Source organism: Salvia hispanica, chromosome 6 (genome assembly GCF_029641045.1).
Source record: "Salvia hispanica isolate PSC_SH4W2 chromosome 6, Shi_PSC_v1, whole genome shotgun sequence".
In the NCBI taxonomy this organism is placed as follows: Eukaryota; Viridiplantae; Streptophyta; class Magnoliopsida; order Lamiales; family Lamiaceae; genus Salvia; species Salvia hispanica.
Genome location: NC_142697.1, coordinates 35,163,688 through 35,183,094, shown reverse-complemented (window position 1 = coordinate 35,183,094; position 19,407 = coordinate 35,163,688). Strand labels below are relative to the sequence as shown.

The 19,407-nt window shown below is 37.2% G+C and overlaps 3 protein-coding genes and 1 pseudogene across 6 annotated transcripts; 2 read left to right on the top strand and 2 right to left on the bottom strand.

Annotated features, from left to right (window-relative positions):
- Nucleotides 1–290: 290 nt before the first annotated feature.
- On the bottom strand, nt 291–3,157 carry LOC125207387 (dihydrolipoyllysine-residue acetyltransferase component 5 of pyruvate dehydrogenase complex, chloroplastic-like). Its single transcript, XM_048106699.2, has 6 exons — nt 2,192–3,157; nt 1,306–1,497; nt 1,112–1,199; nt 961–1,031; nt 768–851; nt 291–685 (listed from the first exon to the last, which is right to left on the bottom strand). The coding sequence occupies exons 1-6, from the start codon at nt 3,047–3,049 to the stop codon at nt 581–583; spliced, it is 1,398 nt and encodes a 465-aa protein (XP_047962656.1). The 5' UTR covers nt 3,050–3,157; the 3' UTR covers nt 291–580.
- Nucleotides 3,158–6,268: 3,111 nt separating this feature from the next.
- Nucleotides 6,269–8,872, top strand: LOC125204861 (protein SENSITIVE TO PROTON RHIZOTOXICITY 1-like). 3 transcript variants are annotated; one of them, XM_048103616.1, is made up of 2 exons: nt 6,269–6,379; nt 7,244–8,872. In XM_048103616.1, the coding sequence occupies exon 2, from the start codon at nt 7,279–7,281 to the stop codon at nt 8,719–8,721; it is 1,443 nt and encodes a 480-aa protein (XP_047959573.1). In that variant the 5' UTR covers nt 6,269–6,379; nt 7,244–7,278; the 3' UTR covers nt 8,722–8,872. The 3 variants fall into 3 exon arrangements, with proteins under 3 accessions (XP_047959573.1, XP_088918163.1, XP_047959572.1); XM_089062037.1 differs by lacking the exon at nt 6,269–6,379 and adding an exon at nt 6,405–7,005; XM_048103615.2 differs by lacking the exon at nt 6,269–6,379 and adding an exon at nt 7,020–7,155.
- A 52-nt stretch (nt 8,873–8,924) lies between these two features.
- On the bottom strand, nt 8,925–11,599 carry LOC125206714 (uncharacterized; annotated as a pseudogene). Its single transcript, XR_016133045.1, has 5 exons — nt 11,405–11,599; nt 10,795–10,842; nt 9,797–10,698; nt 9,334–9,710; nt 8,925–9,247 (listed from the first exon to the last, which is right to left on the bottom strand). The product of XR_016133045.1 is annotated as an uncharacterized LOC125206714 (transcript).
- A 2,295-nt stretch (nt 11,600–13,894) lies between these two features.
- Nucleotides 13,895–15,432, top strand: LOC125204862 (uncharacterized). The gene is made up of 2 exons (XM_048103617.2): nt 13,895–14,670; nt 14,774–15,432. The coding sequence occupies exons 1-2, from the start codon at nt 13,902–13,904 to the stop codon at nt 14,860–14,862; spliced, it is 858 nt and encodes a 285-aa protein (XP_047959574.2). The 5' UTR covers nt 13,895–13,901; the 3' UTR covers nt 14,863–15,432.
- Nucleotides 15,433–19,407: the final 3,975 nt, after the last annotated feature.

The window sequence follows — 19,407 nt, the reverse complement described above, 5'->3', positions numbered from 1 at the left end:
TTTATTTTGATTACTTGTTTCAATCAATTTGCCTTTCTTTTTCTTTTTTTTTATGTTTGTTGCTTCACTTGACTTGAGGGGTTGGCATGTTTTTAATTACTCTGAAGTTTTTTATTTTTTAATATAATGGGATGTAAATAAGATTTTTGGTTGTTTATGATATTGATGAATGTAAGTTGTTAATTTCTTTGTAAGTTGTAATTTCTATTCTTACAATTGGATAATTTTAACCAAAATTTAGTAAAATTCTAACAACCACAGTATATATACCTAAGAACAAGTGAACCATATAGCCCAAATTATTAAACTCATAGCTTCAAGATCAAAACAATACAAGCAATAAAAGGACCTCTTACCAAAAAAATGAAGTGTATGTAATAGTTTCAACTTTGACAATAACATAAAAAGCATATGCCACACTACCTTGTTCATGCAACGTCTTCGTTATGTATCAATGGCTCGGGTGCTCTTGTTCGAAGGCATCCTCATCTTGATTCATCTTGAGCGAGGGCATCCTTGTAGTTTAACTGGACGAGGTGATACTCAAACGGAATCTTTAATCTCCCATTATACGAAAAATCTACAGCGTTAGGTCTTTAGGGTCCTCGATTATCTTGGCCAGGGTTTGCAAGAAGGCTGCCAGATCAGCACCATATATCACGCGATGATCTGCTGTTACATTTACCTAGCAGAGTCGAGAAGTTCTTAGTTTAGGTTAATCACATTTAAAGTTTCAATATAACTGGATATCACGAGCGTGATCTTACCTGCATCTGAGTTTTCAGTCCGATCCGGCCATCCTTTGTACCAACAAGAGACGGTTCAGAAGCACCGACAGCCATGATTGCACCCTATGGAAATCACATATATGGTTCGTTATTTCCTAATATGGTGCAGCAAAATGATATTTCTACGGGCAACACAATAAATTCTTTCTCGAATTATGTATGAAAAGCTTACAGTTCCCGGTGGCAAAATAGCATCAAAACGATCCACGCCAAACATTCCGAGGTTAGACAGTGTGAAAGTTCCTGTGAAGCAATGAGACAGCCATGGTAAGTGTAAATCAACTGCAACGAGCGGATTTCAACCAATGAGGTTAACAAGTTACCCGAATTATATTCTTGGGGCTGGAGCTGCTTCGCTCGTGCCTTATCAACCAATTCCTTCCACTTTCTCGATAATGAATAAATATCAATCTAAGACGAAAGGGGACGACAAAAAGGATGAGCAAAAGTGAAAGAAGACAGCCAACACAAAAAACTGTCCAGGAAACTTGATAAAAGACAAGAGAGTATTATGGACCTTGTCAGCATCTTGAAGTACTGGTGTGATCAAACCACCGTCTATGGCTACTGCTACTGCAATGTTGATATGACTGTTATACGTAAAGCTCTTTCCGTCTCTGCAGCTGGAGTTCACAACAGGGTGCTGGACCAGAGCAAGTGCCGTTGCCTTGGCTAGCAATGCTGTCATAGTCACTCCTTTAGACTTGATCTGATAAGGAATCGGGAAATATTACAACAAGCCATACAATCTGATCCACAAAACCGAGAAAACAAGCATTTCTAAGAAGCAAACCCTATTGAAATTACACCAATTCGATCAATTCCCAAACCGATTTTGTCTATGCTGCAAATTATTCCCTCTTGTGTCATTTTCATAAAACTTGTTTCTTCAACAAAAAGCAAATGAGATCATGTCTTATATCATCTATATAACTGCTCAGTCTTATACTAACTTCAACAAACTTATCTAATCCATCAAAAACTGAAAAGACAAGCATTCCTTTGAAGCAAACCTATTGAACAACACCAATTCGATCCATTCCCAAACCAATTTTGTCAAGGTCAAAAGAACTGCAAATTATCGTAACCCTGAAACTCATTTCTTCAATAAAACTGCAAACGAGGTCATGTTTTATATTGTCTATATAAACTTCTAAGCATTTCATCACACATTTTCTCAAGAACTCCTACTAAACTTCTAAATACTCTTCGGCTCTTCCTCTTATTCAATTTACGAACTGAGTTAAGCTCCTATTCACATAGAAATTATCTAAAACCTCCACAAAATCGAAACTTTAATAGTAATTCACCAAGAATTGATCTAAAACCTCCACAAAATTGAAACTTTAATAGTAATTCACCGAGAAAACGAAAAACTAAGCAATGAAATGAAACACCATTACCTTCTTGTATAAAGCATCAAGAGCATCTGTTGTGAAAGTATACCCCACTCTGAATGTCGGCACGGCCAAGCTCTCAACCATGTTCCTACTCACAGCACTCTGCATCGTCGTGAATGGCACCACGGAGCCCAATTCCACGCCACTCGGTGTAGCCACCGCAGCTGCAGCAGCCACCGTGGCAACCTCATTCACAGCAGCCTCCACATCCTTAGCCACCACTCTCCCATTTGGCCCGCTCCCAACAATTCCCTTCAAATCCACCCCCAAATCCTTCGCCAGCTTCTTCGCGTAAGGCGACGCCACCACCCTCTTCCCCCCTTCAGACGCCGGATGCACAGCCGACCCCACAGCAGCCGAATTGCTGCTGACACTAGCTACAGCAGCAGAAACTGGGCTCGGCATTTCATCAAGCACCGTCGGGGCATCGTTGCTGCCAGCAGCGGCGGAGGCTGCTGAAGGGGCGGGAGAAGACGACCTTTTCGATTGGGCGAGGGCGATTTCTTCCTCAGTCTCGGCGAGGAAAGCGATGGTGGATCCAACCGCAGCTGAGAGGCCCTCGTCGACGACAATGGCGGCCAAGTACCCATCGTAAAACGACTCCACGTCCATATCCGCCTTGTCGGACTCAACCACGACGACTGATTCGCCCTTAGCAAGCTTATCCCCTTCCGATTTGACCCAAGACACGATCTTTCCCTCCGTCATCGTGGAGCTGAGCGCCGGCATGAAGATTTCGCGGATCTTGGATTGAATCAGATGGGCCTTTCGGGGGAGGTGGGCGGCGCCGCCAAGGCGGCGGCGGAGGGCGGGACGAGCGGTGGGGACGAAGGAAGTGTGGAGAAGGTGGGAATGAGCCATGGTTTTAGTGAGAGAGAATTGGGGAGAAGGCAGAGAATGTGTTTGATGAAATGGGTGTTAGAGTATTTGCTGTGAAGAGGGAAAAGAAGAGGGAAAAAAAGAGGGTATTTTTCTTGAATTCATCGAAGGAAAGGAGGCGGATATTCCTAAGCTCAACTAACTTTACCGGTAATGTCAAGAAATAATGAAGAGAGTGTGTAATCTGTGTGTTCATTTTTTATTTTTTAATTGCAATTTATTTTATTTTGTTCATTAATACTCTCTCTGTCGGCGAATAGGAGTCATGTTTTGTCATTTTAGTCCATCCGCGATTAGGAGTCCCAGATCATTATTACTATAAATGGTAAGGAGTCATACATTCTACTAACTCATTGCACTCATATATCATTTAAAACTAATACACACAAGTGGGACCCACATTCCACTTATTTTCTTCCATCCATCTGTGTCGGATGGAAATGAGACTCCTATTCGCGGACGGAAATTGTAGGTTGAGTGTGAAGTAGATTATGGTTTACCTAACTTTAACTTTTGGGTTAGAGCATATGAACTATTCATAACATCTTTTTTATTCCGATAATTGATTGATTATAATCGAATAACCAATGAAAACATTAGGTAATGATCATGTTAGTTTCTAATTTAGACTATGGTCTCTAATTCAAAACTTGGTGCTCTACAAAAGTATTCCATGAGCATTAATGAGTTGATGAAATGAAACTCCAATACACAATTGATGTAGTAATTGAGAAACTAGAGCAAAATTTGAAACATTTGTAACCGTAGAAGGTACAAAGTTGCACGGTTGCACCTCCTTTTACTCGACCACGATGGGAGTGAAAACAGAACTACGAGTATTTTCTATCCTATTCTGCTGTAATTTTATAATTGGTTAATCGACAAATTAATTCGAATTATTAACCGAATCGACTGATTACTTAGTGTTAATGTTTCTAAGCACTTTTGTATTTATAAATAATATTTTATATTTCTATTAAATATTATTGTTTTCAATAAATTTGAGGATTATGAAAGTTTTTCATTTCATAGCTTTAATCATATGATTAATTTTATAAATCAAGTTTAATTTTTATTTTGTGTTAAAAAATACCTCACTCAATAAGTAGTGAATTTTTTTTTGTGTCAAAGAAAATAATACGAACATAGAAGATGAAAAGACCTTCTTTTGAAAGGCATAGTAAAGGGCTCTTTTCAAACATGCTATGAATCTCATTTAGGTTCGAAATTGTGCTTGATATACTAGTTTCACGAACTTATAAAATTGAATTATCAAAAATGTTTCACTCAAAAGTGGCTAAACCTAGATGACACATTTTAATATTCAACTTAAAAGAATTGATCATGACACAAGAAAATGAGGAATTTAAGCCCACCAAGCAGGCGCAGCAAGTACCATGAAATAAAAGACGTATCAGAGTATACAATTCCTAATTGGATTTGTCAAACCAAATTCAATTTTTTTTTATAAATATAGGTTTAATATATAAATTGTCTAGTACGAAAAATATGGCACCATATGACTACCCCAACTTGAATATAATGTGAATTTAATTGGATTGCTTTGAAAATTAAAACGCACGTGGATAAATAAATAAACATGCCTATGAAAACTCCAAAGTGGCACTTTCATTTTGATTTTTATTCCGAAAATAAAATCTCGAAAAGGGTTTTCGATATTCTTGATGAAATCTTATCCACCGACAGAATATTTCTTTTTACCTTCGAAAAATAGAATACATTTTCTCATGTAATACTATGAACTTGTTAAAATGAATATTTAGTCGATAGAGTAAATGAACTTGCAATGATAGTGGAGTACTATTAGTTTGAAAGTTTGCGTAGTACTGGAATATGTAAAAAAAAATCAATTTAAATTGTTAGAAATTTGGAACGTGAATCCTATTTTTTTTAAAAAAATTATGAAAATTATGTGGTTACAAGACTAAGCTAGAAATTTTATATGCATTGGTGTCAAACAATAATGCTTTGGTTTTTGGATGTTTTTGTTCATCCCAACTCTTTTAAGCATCACCGGTCCCATTCATTAGAATTTTTGGTATCACCCTATTTATTTTCAAATGTCCCTTTATGCGAACTTTGGCTTCATGCCAATTCATATGTTGGATCCGACATGGTGCAATTACAAAAAAAACTTTTAATTAACTGATAACAGTATATGATGGCAGACGTTTCACTGTATTAAACCCTACAAATCATATTATCGAATCGAACTATTGTACAAGAATTGTAGCTCAAAATAAAATAAATTGATGAGAGTTACTTGAATAAACACATAGATTTGGACTTAACATTATTCCATCATTTCAAATTCCCAACGAAGTCAATGGTCGCAATCAAAAGAGAAAAAGTCTTGATCATATTGTATTAAATTCATCCGACTTAAATGAAGTCGTTTTCAACCCCCACTTGTATTATTCTAATACATACAAGCTGTGTTTAATTTTCTTTTAATGATCAAATTTACCTTAATTTTTTAGTGATTTTTCTTTCTATTTTTGATTAAGTTAATTTACTTCATATTTTGTAACTTTGTCAACCATATCCCAGTAATTTCATTTTATTAATTCTAGTTTAACCTATGCAATTTGAATTAAATTTATTATTGGAACTGTCAAAGATATGACACGGTCTCCAAATAAATTTAATGTCAAAATTATAGAAAAGACTTTATATTTACAAGAATCGATGGAGAGAGTGAGATTTAGAGAAGCATCCAGGTTGGTTGGAAGATACCCACTCCCAACTCAAAGTCAAGATCGCAATAATTCAACTTTTTAATACACAAAATTACACTAAAATAGAGGCAAAGTATGAATAGATTAATTAAATGAAACTAGCAAATAGTTAAAAAGAGTAAAGATTCTCAATTTCGATTTCAGAAAATTTTTAATAATCCGGATATTTTTCAGATAATGTGTCCAATCAATTACAATTACAAGCAATGACAAATTAAAAATTCTCAATTTCAATTAAAAAAAAAAATCAATAATTCAAATATTTATCAGATAACGTGTTCAACCAATTACAATTACAGAATAAATATCCAAAATAACTAAATTTATAATCGATTTACAGAGCCCAAAGAGTGGTAGCAAGTGGTAAAAATAAATAAATAAATAAATAAATGGTGTATTAATTTATTGAGCCAAAAAATATAAAATTTGTGCAAGAAATTAAGTAATGAATTGACATCCATGGTGAGAGATGAGATGGTGATATATATATATGGATTGACTTTCAACTTAGAAAGGATCTTTCTCAATTTGCATCTGCCTTCTCTTTAATCTAGTGAGTTTCTATCTATTTTTAGCTGTCTTGATTTTGTTGGATCACTGCTTTTCTGCTACTCCTTTTTGGGTTCTTGATTTTATGCTTTGATTCAATTGCTCTTGAATTTTATGCTTTGAATTTTCTTGATTTGTTAGCTTTGATTCTTGAATTGCTTTGCTCTGAGCTGAATCCCCTGATTTGATCGAAAAAGGAATTAGGATGTGACTCTGAGTTCTCTGAGAATGTTGGGAACTAATAAAAAAATAATCTTTTTCTTATTTAGAGAATAAATATATGAAATCTGTTTTTCTATGTTTTGTTTGGTGATTTGGGATTTCTTGTAGTTGAGAAAAGAAACAATGAAAAACAGAGATCCTTAATTTCCTCTTATTAAGTTGAAGCAAATTTACTTCTATTGGTGTTTATCTTATAGCTTGGCAGTAGAAATCAATGATTGAATAAGTAATATAAGTTCCTAATTACAAATTGATAGAATATTATTTGGATTTAGCAGAATGATTTACTTTCTCTTTATCTGGTTTTGCTGAGGGAGCTGATTTTAGGTCATTTTGATTCTAATTGGGGATAATTTGTCAAACATGGTAAAGATGCAAGCTTGATTTGTGGATAACACCCTTCACTAGGTAGAGATTATTAGTTTTTCTCGAAGCTCTTCTCGTTCGTGTCGTTCCCCATCAATTCGAAATCTATTTGCTTCCAACTATCTGCATCTTTGAAAGGCTTGAAATTCATGCTGCTGTGGTTGTGGAAAGTCGTTGAGGCGTGCTTGTCGTGTATGCTATTCATCGCCGTGTTGGTTTTTGGTTTGTTTATCACCTGACTTCTGCTAAAGCTTTTGCACCTTTCCTACTATGATTGCAGATTTAGTATCTCACGTTGCGAATTCTAAACTTAATATGGACCCCGACGAGAGGCTATGTGCAGAAACGTGGGCAAAGTCTTCATCGGGTCATGAATCACTCAACACGGATACAAATAACCGAACGTTCACAGATTTTGATAGACACCACCCGAAGTGGGAAGAATCCTCGTTCAATGGCTGCGTTGTAAGGACTTCAGGCCAACAATTTTCTGGTTTCGAAGGGTCATTTGCGTCTGACGTTGATAGCCAGAGGCAAAAGAAGGATCTTCATGGTAAGCAGATACCCGAGGCTCATGGGTCGGGTAATATGCAGAATTGGGATCCGAGCGCCATGCTGAACAATCTCTCATTTTTGGAGAAGAAGATTCATCAGCTGCAGGATTTGGTCCAGTTAGTTGTCGGGCGCAGAGGCCAAGCTATGAACCAAGCTGACGAGATCTTGGTTCAGCAACAGCAGCTTATCACGGCTGATCTCACCTCGATTATAGTTCAGCTGATATCCACCGCAGGGAGCCTTCTCCCGTCTTTGAAGAACTCCGAGAGTTTGGCAAGCCAGCTCGGCCAATTTGGTGGGATCACGACTGACAATGTTGTCCATAACAAGATGGAGGAACGCCATGATCCAACGGGCGTTTCTGAGGATCATGAAATGAAGAGCGATGACGATGCTGAGGAAGGAGAGAATCTCCCTCCTGGCTCGTATGAAATCCTGCAGCTCGAGAAGGAGGAGATTCTTGCGCCTCACACCCATTTCTGCACGATCTGCGGGAAGGGGTTCAAGAGAGACGCCAATCTACGGATGCACATGAGAGGCCATGGAGACGAGTACAAGACTCCGGCAGCCCTAGCCAAGCCCCATAAGGAATCGAGCTCGGATCCGATCTTCATCAAGAGGTACTCCTGCCCTTACGTCGGCTGCAAGCGCAACAAGGATCACAAGAAGTTTCAGCCTCTTAAGACGATCTTGTGCGTGAAGAACCACTACAAGAGAACCCACTGCGACAAGAACTACACCTGCAGCCGCTGCCATGCGAAGAAATTCTCGGTCATTGCAGATCTGAAAACGCACGAGAAGCATTGTGGGAGAGACAAGTGGCTTTGCTCGTGTGGCACGACCTTCTCTAGGAAGGATAAGCTCTTCGGCCACATTGCCCTCTTTCAAGGCCACACCCCGGCCATCCCTCACGAAGGAGCCGGACCGTCTGATCAAGGGCAAAGCAAGAGTGAAGCAACAAATAAAGTCGAGCAACTGGACTTCAACTCGTGTCAAGGTTTAATGGAGGTAGAAAGGTCCCGAGACGACCCATCAAACTATTTCTCGCCTTTGGGTTTTGACACGAGTAGTATGGCCGGATTTCAAGAATTCCCCCGACCTCTATTTGAGGATGCAGAGAGCTCCTTCTCGTTCTTTCTCTCTGGTTCTGGCAACTACTCTCCGAAGAATGGAAGGTACGCTGCTCCAAACGATCTTGAATGAGCCGTTCTCATTCTCGGTTAACGTAGCTTTAAGTACTGTGTATCAATGTGTTATTTCTTTGACATCAAATAAATCTTTCTGTAGAATTATTTCCATGGTGATCTACCAATTCTGCTCTTTTCATCAATGAGAAAAGCATTTAAATTCATAATTTTGCAGATTCTTGTAATTATATGTATAAAAATGCTTTGTGACAACAGATCAAAGTAAAACTTCCATTTCCTTATATCTATTACGAAAATATAGTAACATACATTGAGCAATTGAGAAGCACTCAAATTTAGGGCATAAACTCTCAGCAGCCTAAGCTCTCATCTGTCTGAAATTGGAGTTGTGCAGCAGTATCAGCTTCAAACCTTTAGCTCCGTCTCCCGATCTTGTGGCCTTCTTCATGGGGCTCGGGTAGTATTTCTCCTTAAGGACTGGTGCGAAATTCTCTTGGAGAGCTGTCGGAATACAAGAACCTCGCTGAGAAAGGGTTGACAAGACTGGTGCGAAATTCTCTTGCTGTTTCGCAGATGACACCCTGCAACGGATCATAATCAGTTGGACGCGTTTGCAAGCTCAAACAGACTGTTTAAAGGAACTGTATATAGATAGAGACGCGCTTACCTCGGCCATGGCTTTGATCTTTAAAGTGACATCATCGCTGAGAAGGACAAGTCGCCGGTCCATTGCTTGCTTAAAGAAGAGAGCAGATTCGAGGATGTGGTCTGCAGCGGTTGGAGTGACGATTTCTTGCAGAGTATAGGGAGAGAAGGGGACTGAGCCAACAGAGAATGCACATTTTTCCTCGCTTAACCAGCGGGCAGAGGCAGCAGCAGGCGGAGTTGGTGGGACGAGCCTGCTCTCCTCTGCTGAGCTCTGCACGTGAGTCCAACACGTTGTTGAAGCCATACATTCTTCAATCCATTGCAGCGCAGAAGAAGCCTCTGTCATCCTTGATAGGAAACTAGCACGCCTCACCATGCAGTCGAGCTCCCTCAAAACTGAGATTCAGAAGAGAAATGCATAATTCATCTAAATCGAAGAAAAGTTTCATTTTTACAAAGGAGAATGCTGGATCAAATCATACCGATTCTTGGAATGACCAACGAAGTTCCTCGGAGACCTCTCAACAGCTGCAGCTCTCTCCTCGACTTCTTGTTCAGCAGACAACCAGTGTCTACTACAATAATCCACCTGTTCCCACTCGCCTTGGAGTGATCAACACATGTTCCTTCTCTCTCCGTGCATTCACGAACTGGAGGTGTCGGTGTGGACTTATCATCACCGCTGGAAACCACAGGCAGCGGAAGAAAAGGTTCCCTTTCTGCTGCCTTGAAATCACAATGGCTTTTGGAAGCTGATTTCAGTTCCTGTAGAATAACGCGACGATCTATCTTCAAGGGCTAAGGTTTATGCAAGTTCGAACGCCTAACTTCTCGAGAGATCCCAACATTCTTGATGGACTTAAGCAGATGGTTGTTCGGAGTCATGTTCTCCTTGTCTGAAGTAAAACTTTCATAGTCTGAGACTGATTCACTCTTCAAAGCCTGGTCGAATTTCGATCCCAGGGATCTAACTAGACAGGAATCGGGGGAGGCGTTCTCCTTCTTCGGGGTGAAGTTCTCTTCATCCTTATTCTGACTAGAACCACATTGATCTTTCACCATTGGTTTATTCACACGATCTTCATAGAGAAGTGATCTGACCTGCGTGCTCATATGAATGCTCGTGCAGGCCGCCTTGGTTCTGCTGGTTCTGATTTCACCAAATGTTCATACCTAACCTTTTCTCCGAGTTGATCTCAGAAGCCTCCACGATTTCCGTCAATGGAATGCGGCCTTGCTGACTGCTGTAGAATTCATTCTCATCGTTGCATATCTCAGACGGACTGACAACCTCCACTTCATCTTCTGGCCGTGGAGTCGTTGTTGCCTCGTCACATATCGGCCGAACCTCCATAGTTTCACCTAGATCATTCCCTTCATTATCCTGAAATTCAAAATGCATAATGCATAAAAGATTAAATCTTGACATTTACAAAAAAAACCACATCCCTAAACCCAACCATATTACATGATCTCTCACCTCTTCTGCTTCTTCATCACCAGAAAATGATGCATCCAACGACAACAGCTGACCACCGGAGATTTCATTTTCATCATTGAACATTTATATGATTTATATCATTGAACATTTTCATCATCCAACAGCTGACCAACGGATGAAATGAAAGTGAGGTTGCAAAAGAAGAGGGAAACTGAAGTAGTTGGGTGTATGATTTATTATTCAAAGTTAGGCGATAGGCATTTAACTCTATTTATTATTTACGAAATAATTTATAATATTTTATATGCGTGCTATAATGATTGAGATCGTCTCATAAATCAATTAAAACAGTAATCAACAGTAGCATCAAAGTTATTCAAAATTGACAATATTCGGTTGAACAGATTCAGCTGCACAGCCTACACTAATCCATAATTTTTAAAAAATAATGCGAAAACCTGAACAAGCATATCATCGATCAAGTTATGTGCAGTGAATAGCGATTTCTCAAATACAAATGCAGCAAACAACCAGCACTTCCAAATATCCACTACAGCATTACTCAGGCAGCCACAATTACTCAACAACGCCAGAAAACGAAACAAATTCGAGCTCTCTACTTTACAAAAATTCGAGGCAAATAGCTAACCTGAAACGCGTTCAGTGGCGGTAGCTGAAGAGCTGAGTCCGGCGACGGTGGTGGAAACTGGAAAGCGGGCCGGGGGTGTCGGATTTGGCGGTATCCACCGGCGCCGACTGAAGTACTGTGAATTGAAAGCTCCATTTTTTCAATGGATCGAATATATCTGTCGGTGACCCGACCCGACCCGACCGGATTGGGAAATGGGGTATATGGAATATTTACAAACAAAGGCCCAAAACCTTGATAATAATAGGCCTACTGCAAATTCCTATCATATTTTAACCAGTGTAAATTTTAGTTTTATTTTCTTAGTGCGAAGCACTTTGTCTAATTATGTTCGACTAAAAATGATAGTAGTATGAGTAATTTTTTATGAAAGTGTTGATAGATACGGTCTCCTTTACTCAAGTACTTATAATGATATGTTCATAACAAAAGTACTAGCTATGGTCTAGTATGTAATATTAATATGTTCATAATACTAGCTAATTTTTATTTATAAGTATGGATAACTCTTCTCCTTATCAGGTTTTTAAAGAGGATAAGTTACTAATAACTAATATTGTATGGGCTGGTAGTAGAGCGGGTCCAAATTGAGAATGAGTTTCTTTAATCCTACAAATGGAAGTCCGATGTTTATTCAAACCCACATCGATGATGGATCTCTTGTCTCTAGTCTTGTCTATCTCACGTTTGAAAGTCCTATGTATTCCAGCTCACACATGCGCTGGAGCGTGTTAAAGTGAGTGACCCATTTCTAAAACTCCCTCGGTCCCACTTTAACTCGCACGCGATACCAAGTACCACTAGTTTATAAATTCATTAGAGGCCACAATTCTTCAGTTAGCTCATCACAATCAAGCAATACGGTTGTTCTCGCTGCGGTCATCACACGGCATATAGTGTTTGTTTTTATGTGAACATATAATTGTATTTTGATAAATGCTTTACATTTTGAAATTTGAAAGTTACAAGTTTGGAATTGAATTAAACGCATTTTGTTATTTTGACCCATTTAATATAATTAACACATTTTTTTTCTTTTATTTCTATTTTATATACTCTAATTAGTTGAGCTTTGTAGTTATTATCAAGACTATTATTGTATTACCTAATTAGGGTATATATTATTGTATTACCTAATTAGGGTATATAATTGTTTTTTAGAATTTATTATCACTTTTAACAAATAATTTTTTTGAAAAGGTTTATTACATAAAAATTGATTGTTAGAGTTGAAAAAGTCTAAAGTAGGATATATAATTCTGATTTTTTTTTGTCATTTTCAGAATTATTACTATCAAATATGATGTGTTATAATATACTAATAACTTCTCAACGTATATTTTGGTCAGATAATTAAGTATGTATTTTAATTACTACTACTATATAGATTGATGCATTATGTGTGGTGTAGAGCTATATTGAAGTAGTCTTGAAAGCATATAAATTGTATTCATGCATGCCATTGCGTTGACTTCACTCACCCGAAACAGACTCGACCTTTGTTTGTGGAAAATTCATAATAAAACAAACGATGATATTATAGCTACCATACAACTAAAAGAAGTTGATAGATTGAAAGCTAAATATGAATATCTTATTCACTCACAATAAATTTAGTTTTTAACGTACAAATTACAGCTTAAGTACATGTACACCTATTGCTAGGAGTATAATGATCCTACCAACTAAACTACCATTTGTTGCCATAAGATTAATTAGATTTGGGTAGGATACTTGTCCTTTTTAACTAATCTAATATATATAATTGGACCCATATTTTCTTGATAGGAGTATTATTTTTTTACTAAAGTCCATAAGTCCTAGATAAACATTAAATGTGTTAGCTTCTTGTTATAATCATATGTTTTCTTTCATATTTAACGATTCAATCATAAATTAACGCTAAACCACGAGTTAAATATGGACCAAAAACTAACACAGTTAAAATGTGTAGGTCCAAATAGGTGTCTTGTGATGTACGAGACCAATTTTGGACTTTAAATTGCGACTTACTATTAATTTTTGACAGAACCGCAAAACATGGACAAAAACATATTATTAAGAAGAGTAAAGGTCAATTTTGGTCCTAAACATATGACCAAAATACAAATTATGTCCAAAACATTCACTTTATGAAAATTGGGTCCATAACAAATGAAATCTTTGTCAAAGTGGTTAATTTTTTACGGTTCCGTCAAAAAACTAACGGTCATGCCACTGTGTAATTAGCGTCGAACGATAGTTTTTTGACGGAACTGTCAAAAAAATGACCACTTTGACAAAGATTTCATTTGTTTATGGACCTGTTTTTCAAAAAGTGAATGTTTTGGACCAAATTCGTATTTTGGTCATATGTTTAGGACCAAAATTGACCTTTACTCTATTAAGAACCAAACATTTTTTAGAGCAATACTAGCCAATTATGGACTTTAGTCCATATATAGTCATTTCCATATCCACTACAGTTACACAAAAAATCTATCACATGAAACCATCCATGGAGATTTGCATGTTTTATTTTGGTGTTTTGTTGTTGATGTCAAGCTACTTATCCCTCACCTCTTCCACATCACACTTCAATCTCACCACCGATCAATACGCTCTCACTATTTTGAAAAACTCCTTTGTTTCCGATCCTAATGCCATCTTGCATAAAAATTGGTCAATTCACACTCCCATTTGTGGATGGATTGGTGTGTCTTGTGGCATCAAACACCAAAGGGTTACTGCCCTAAACCTCTCAAGCTTCGAGCTCCAAGGCACCATCCCTCTGCATCTTGGAAACTTAACGTTTCTTCGGGTTTTAGACATCAGCTCCAACAGTTTCACGGGCGTCTTGCCATCTGAGCTGTCTAAGCTGCGACGTTTAGAACTGATAAACGTCGCAGCTAACAACTTCACCGGAGAGATACCACCATGGTTCGGAGCCTTATCCCAGCTCCGACACGTGGATTTGAACAACAACAGCTTCTCCGGCAGAATCCCTTCTTCTTTATTCAATATTTCGAGGCTTCAGAGTCTGAATATGAGCCTCAATCTTCTCGATGGAAGCATCCCAAACAACATATGCAATATTACTTCAAGATTAAGAGAATTCAATGCCTATAAGAACCAACTTGAAGGGGAAATTCCAAGAAATATAGGCAAATGCAAAGAGCTTGAGGTGCTGCAATTGCAAAACAATAGTTTCAACGGCGATATACCGAGTGAAATTGGAAGTTTGAGTATGCTCAAGATTTTGTATCTAGGGGAAAACGAATTCAAAGGTATATCGCAATTAATTCTTTAAATACACTCTTTTGTTTCACATGACTATATGATTTAAATGCAATTTCATGCATAAATCGTTTGATGATTTGATGTTTTCAGGTGGAATACCAGAGCAATTTGGCAACCTCACTTCTCTGAGAGTGCTACACCTTGGGTATAATCACTTGACAGGCATGTTTTCGAATTGAATAAAACACCAAAGAATTTTATTTGATGTTTAATTAAGTTTTACCGAGATTGGCTTTTTTAGTATTCATCAGTACCTTTGATATAATGACTTTTATGTCTCATATAGAAAATCAGCTAAAATTTATTTAAATTAAGTTACTAATTTTGCATATTTATAAACTTTTTTTAAAAACTTCTGTTTTTCGCAGCTCAGTTCCTCTTTCGTATTAATGCGTAGTTGTGTACCTCTCACATTAAGGGTCTTCACAAAATTACATTTTAAAATTTTGAGCAAAAATCGATTTTAAACCTATTACAAATCCAGTATGTTATTCTTGTTGTGAGGGCAAACAATTCCCACATTAGAAAATGAACAAGAGTTACAAGCATGTAAATGGGCTACTGCAACTCTATTAGTATTAGGCCTTTTGGGGAGTACCCCAAGAGCAAAACCGTGAGAACTTTGCCCAAAGCGGACAATATCATACTAATGTGGAGTTCGGGTGTACGCCACCAATCCCCAACACTCGTAAATATATATTTAATAGCCAAAGTCACAATATTTTCAGGCAATTTATTGATTTATTATGATTTTATGAATCGTTTTTAATGTTTTCAGGACTTTATGGATTGGACTTTATTTGTGTTTTCATGATTTTGTAACATTTTAGTTAATCGAAAGTTTTGACTCTCTAACTATTAAGTGAATAAAATTTATATACTCCCTCTGGCCTATTATAAATAAATAATTTATTATTGAATGAAATTTAAGAAAAACAATATTTATTGTGATTATTAATTTTTTTTACACAAGATTTAAGAAAAACAATATTTATTGTGTTTAGTGTAAAAAAATAAAGTAAGAGAGATAAAAGAGTACTCCATTCGTCCAATAATAGATGACATAATTAGAAGATGACACAAAATTTAGGAGATGTTATTTTATGTGTTAAGTGGAAAGAGAAAATATTATATTTATATTAACGTGAGAGAGAACCTTTTCAAATAAAAGAAATGTGACATCTTTTATGAGACAAAGTAAAAAAAAAAACGGGTGACATCTATTATGGAACGCGGGAAGTATTAAATATGAGAAATAAAATAATAGAAAATAAATACGTTATTTTTAAAAAATAAAATAAAAACTAATCATTTATAATTGAATATAAAGAGTATATAATGGACACAATATTTTTTCAATTCTCAGCAAATTACAAGATTGCCCAACTTTTTGGCTAAAGCAAAACGTTTAAACGTTTTAGTGCTTTTACTGTCTATCATCTTATTTTGATCATGCCCTCCGCCAGCATAGAAAAGGGGGTACAATTGAACCCCAAATCAGTTAATATTACTAACATAGTATTGAGATCAATATTAAAAAACTCATTGGTGGTGCATTGGATGTCGTGGTCTCTACTCTAAGTGGATATCTAAGTTCTATTCTTCCTTGTCTCATCCGTCTATGTTCCTATTTTTCTATAGTTTATCGTTCTGTGTCTCTATTTTTGTATAATTATCTGCTGTAGATTTGTTTTTAAGTTATTTTTTTTATGTTCTTTCTTTGTTACTATTTTGTGGTAGTTTATATTTAGTATATAATTTATTTTACCTTATTTATATTTTAATGTACTATTATTTTTGATAGGTTGTATGTTTATTTATTATACAATTTGTACTCCAATTTAAAATGTTTGGATCCGCCACTGTCCGTACTGCGATCAGATTCCAATTATGTGGTAATTTGACGATTTCAGGTGGAATATCAAAGCAAGTTGGGAATCTCACTTCTCTGATAAAGCTAGTCCTTGCAGATAATCACTTCACAGGCATGTGTTAGTTGAATAAATATAATATTGCTTCTCTTCACTATAATCTGACATATTATATCATTTTGAGTTTGTTGTAGTTTAATACTCTCTCCGTCCCAGAAATTTGTCACCTATTTCCGATTTCGTCTAACCCTAAAAATTTATCACCTTTCACTTTTACCATTTTTCGTAGTGGACCCTACATTCCAGTAACTCATTCATACTCACATTTTATTATAAAACTAATATATAAAAGTATGACCCATGTTAAGGTTATTTCCCTCAACGAATATCGACGGCGATGCTCGTCGACCTAAAGTAACGACCGACGCCCTTCGTGAAGGGACGAGCAACGGAAGCGTGCGTGTAAAATATCAATTCAATTAAATCAAATAATCAAGATCTATTTAGTCGATTATTTAGACAAATTCTATTCGCGCAATTATTATATGTATCATACTCATAACTCAAATAAATCATGCTTTAAATTAATTAAAACCTAAAACATGCTTTTCTACGGTTCAACTATTTTACCTTGATGATTCTCCAAAGAATCGAAGATAGGTAACGCCTTCTCCATGTGAAGATCTTCAGTATTAAACCACAGATCTTCTGTCTGTTTCCCGGACTGTAAAATGATATCAGGGTGGACGAATCTCACCAGTGTACTAGGACTTAAATAAAGAAGACGGTAAACCTATCTCACGGAGGAGAGAAAAATCGCCCCTTTTCTATGTAGAGAAGGGTACGAAAATTTTGGAAGGAAACAAGTGTGTTTTCTGTCTCCTTTATTCTCCTATTTATATTAAGTCACATATTGGGCCCAAACAGAGATCTATGGAAGGCTTTGGATATGGCCTCCTCCAATTAGCTGTTATCTAATTAAATTGCACCCCTACTTAATATAAGCTTTTAATTGGAATATTACAAGCAGCCACTACAGAAGTAATATTGCACTCCCCATCCAAATCCGAAATTATAAGTAATCCGGGATTCCGTTGCTTGTTATTTATTTCTCACGCTTAAGATAGAAACAACCATTAATTAATTAATGTTTGCTATGGACTTAATTAATTAATATCTTATTAACTCCAACTAGCTAGGTTCCGAATAATAAAACCTTATTTCAAGCTCCTCTTGGGGATGTTATGAAACGAGACTCACATCGCGCACGATTCAATATAATAGCAATTCTAGCACCGCTAGATATTAATCACCACTACCCAATATATCAGGCTTATTGGGTTGCGAAAAACCCGCACCATTTGGTAAGTCAAAGTAGTGCATAATCAATTCTGTATTCTCAATGCTAACGTACATTGATTAAGAAATAATAATTATCAAGACCTCGTCTTTCAGTAGATAGCATAAAGACACGTCTCGCTGGTAGATCCAATTCAGTGCTATACCACACCAACGTCTACTTATTTCAATAAGGCTTAGAAATAATCGGACTGAAATTGCAACTTTTCACGATAGGTAGTCTAAGCCTATCTAGGTTGTGAAATACTTCTTTTTCTTTATTCAGAACTGACCGTGTTACCTTAAAGTGGGCGTCGCCCACAACCGGTCTACTAAAACAAAGACTTAGACTTTGTTAAGTTACTTATACATTTAATCATGTAATAAACATCCAATAAATGTAAAATATAACAACATTATGATAAAAATAATCTGTTATTCATTGGAAAATAAAATAAGAGTTTTAACAGTATTCAATCACTCGAAAGGTGATTTATAGTATACAAACTCTAACACTTCGTTGGGTCGTCGGTGATAGAAGGCGGTTGTGCGCGGGAGATCCTCCCGTCGGGCAGCGACAATCCTAGGTTTGTGGTATTTGCTTGTCTCGCAAGTTTAGGGCAAAAATATGTAATTCTTATTCAATGAATTCCTTTCTCACAAAATCCCTATTTATATATCTAAGGATCCTAGGGTTGGTTCGACCTCCTAATCATCTAGGGAAAGAACCAACAATGAAAACCCGAAACATAGTTTATAATTGCGCTCGACTCTAATTGGCAATAAAATAAATAATAAAAGTAATTAATAAATATAACTACTTTGGAACGTAGTCACCGAATCTATTCGGTTGACGTGTGTTCCGCTTTGGTTTAGTCTTCGCAATAGACGCCGGAGCTTGCGCCGACATGACTTGCGCCTCTGTTGATGTGCTCGCCGCTTCGCTGGCTGCTTCCTCGTCAAGCTCCTCCTCTACCGGCGTGGTTTGGATGACTTCCTGTCGTTGAGGCGTATCAACTCCCTCCCCGATAGAAACCTCCTTGTCCTCAAGGAGCACATTTGGAAATTTATGACGGACTACTTCTAGAGGTTCCTAAGTTGGCGACTCTGACCCATCTAACCACCGAACTAACATATGCTCCTTCGGTTTGCCGTTATGCCATAACACACGCGTGTCCAACACTCGCACCGGGTAAACTAGTCTGTCGCCGACGAACTCTGTCGGAAAACTCACCACTGGTTCCTCGTCCTCCACAGCTACAAACAGTCGCAGCAAACTAATGTGAAACACATTATGAATCCAGCATCCCTCCGGAAGATAACCGGGCCGATGCAGTAAATGACCTCAAAAGGACCATAAAAACGACGTGACAGCTTCGCAGAGAGGGGGTGTACCACCGAATATTGCCTGTAAGGCTGCAACTTCAACCGCACCATGTCGCCCACCTTAAATTCCACATGGCGACGATGCTTGTTAGCACTCTCACGCATTCTTTGCTGCGCTCTCTCCAGATT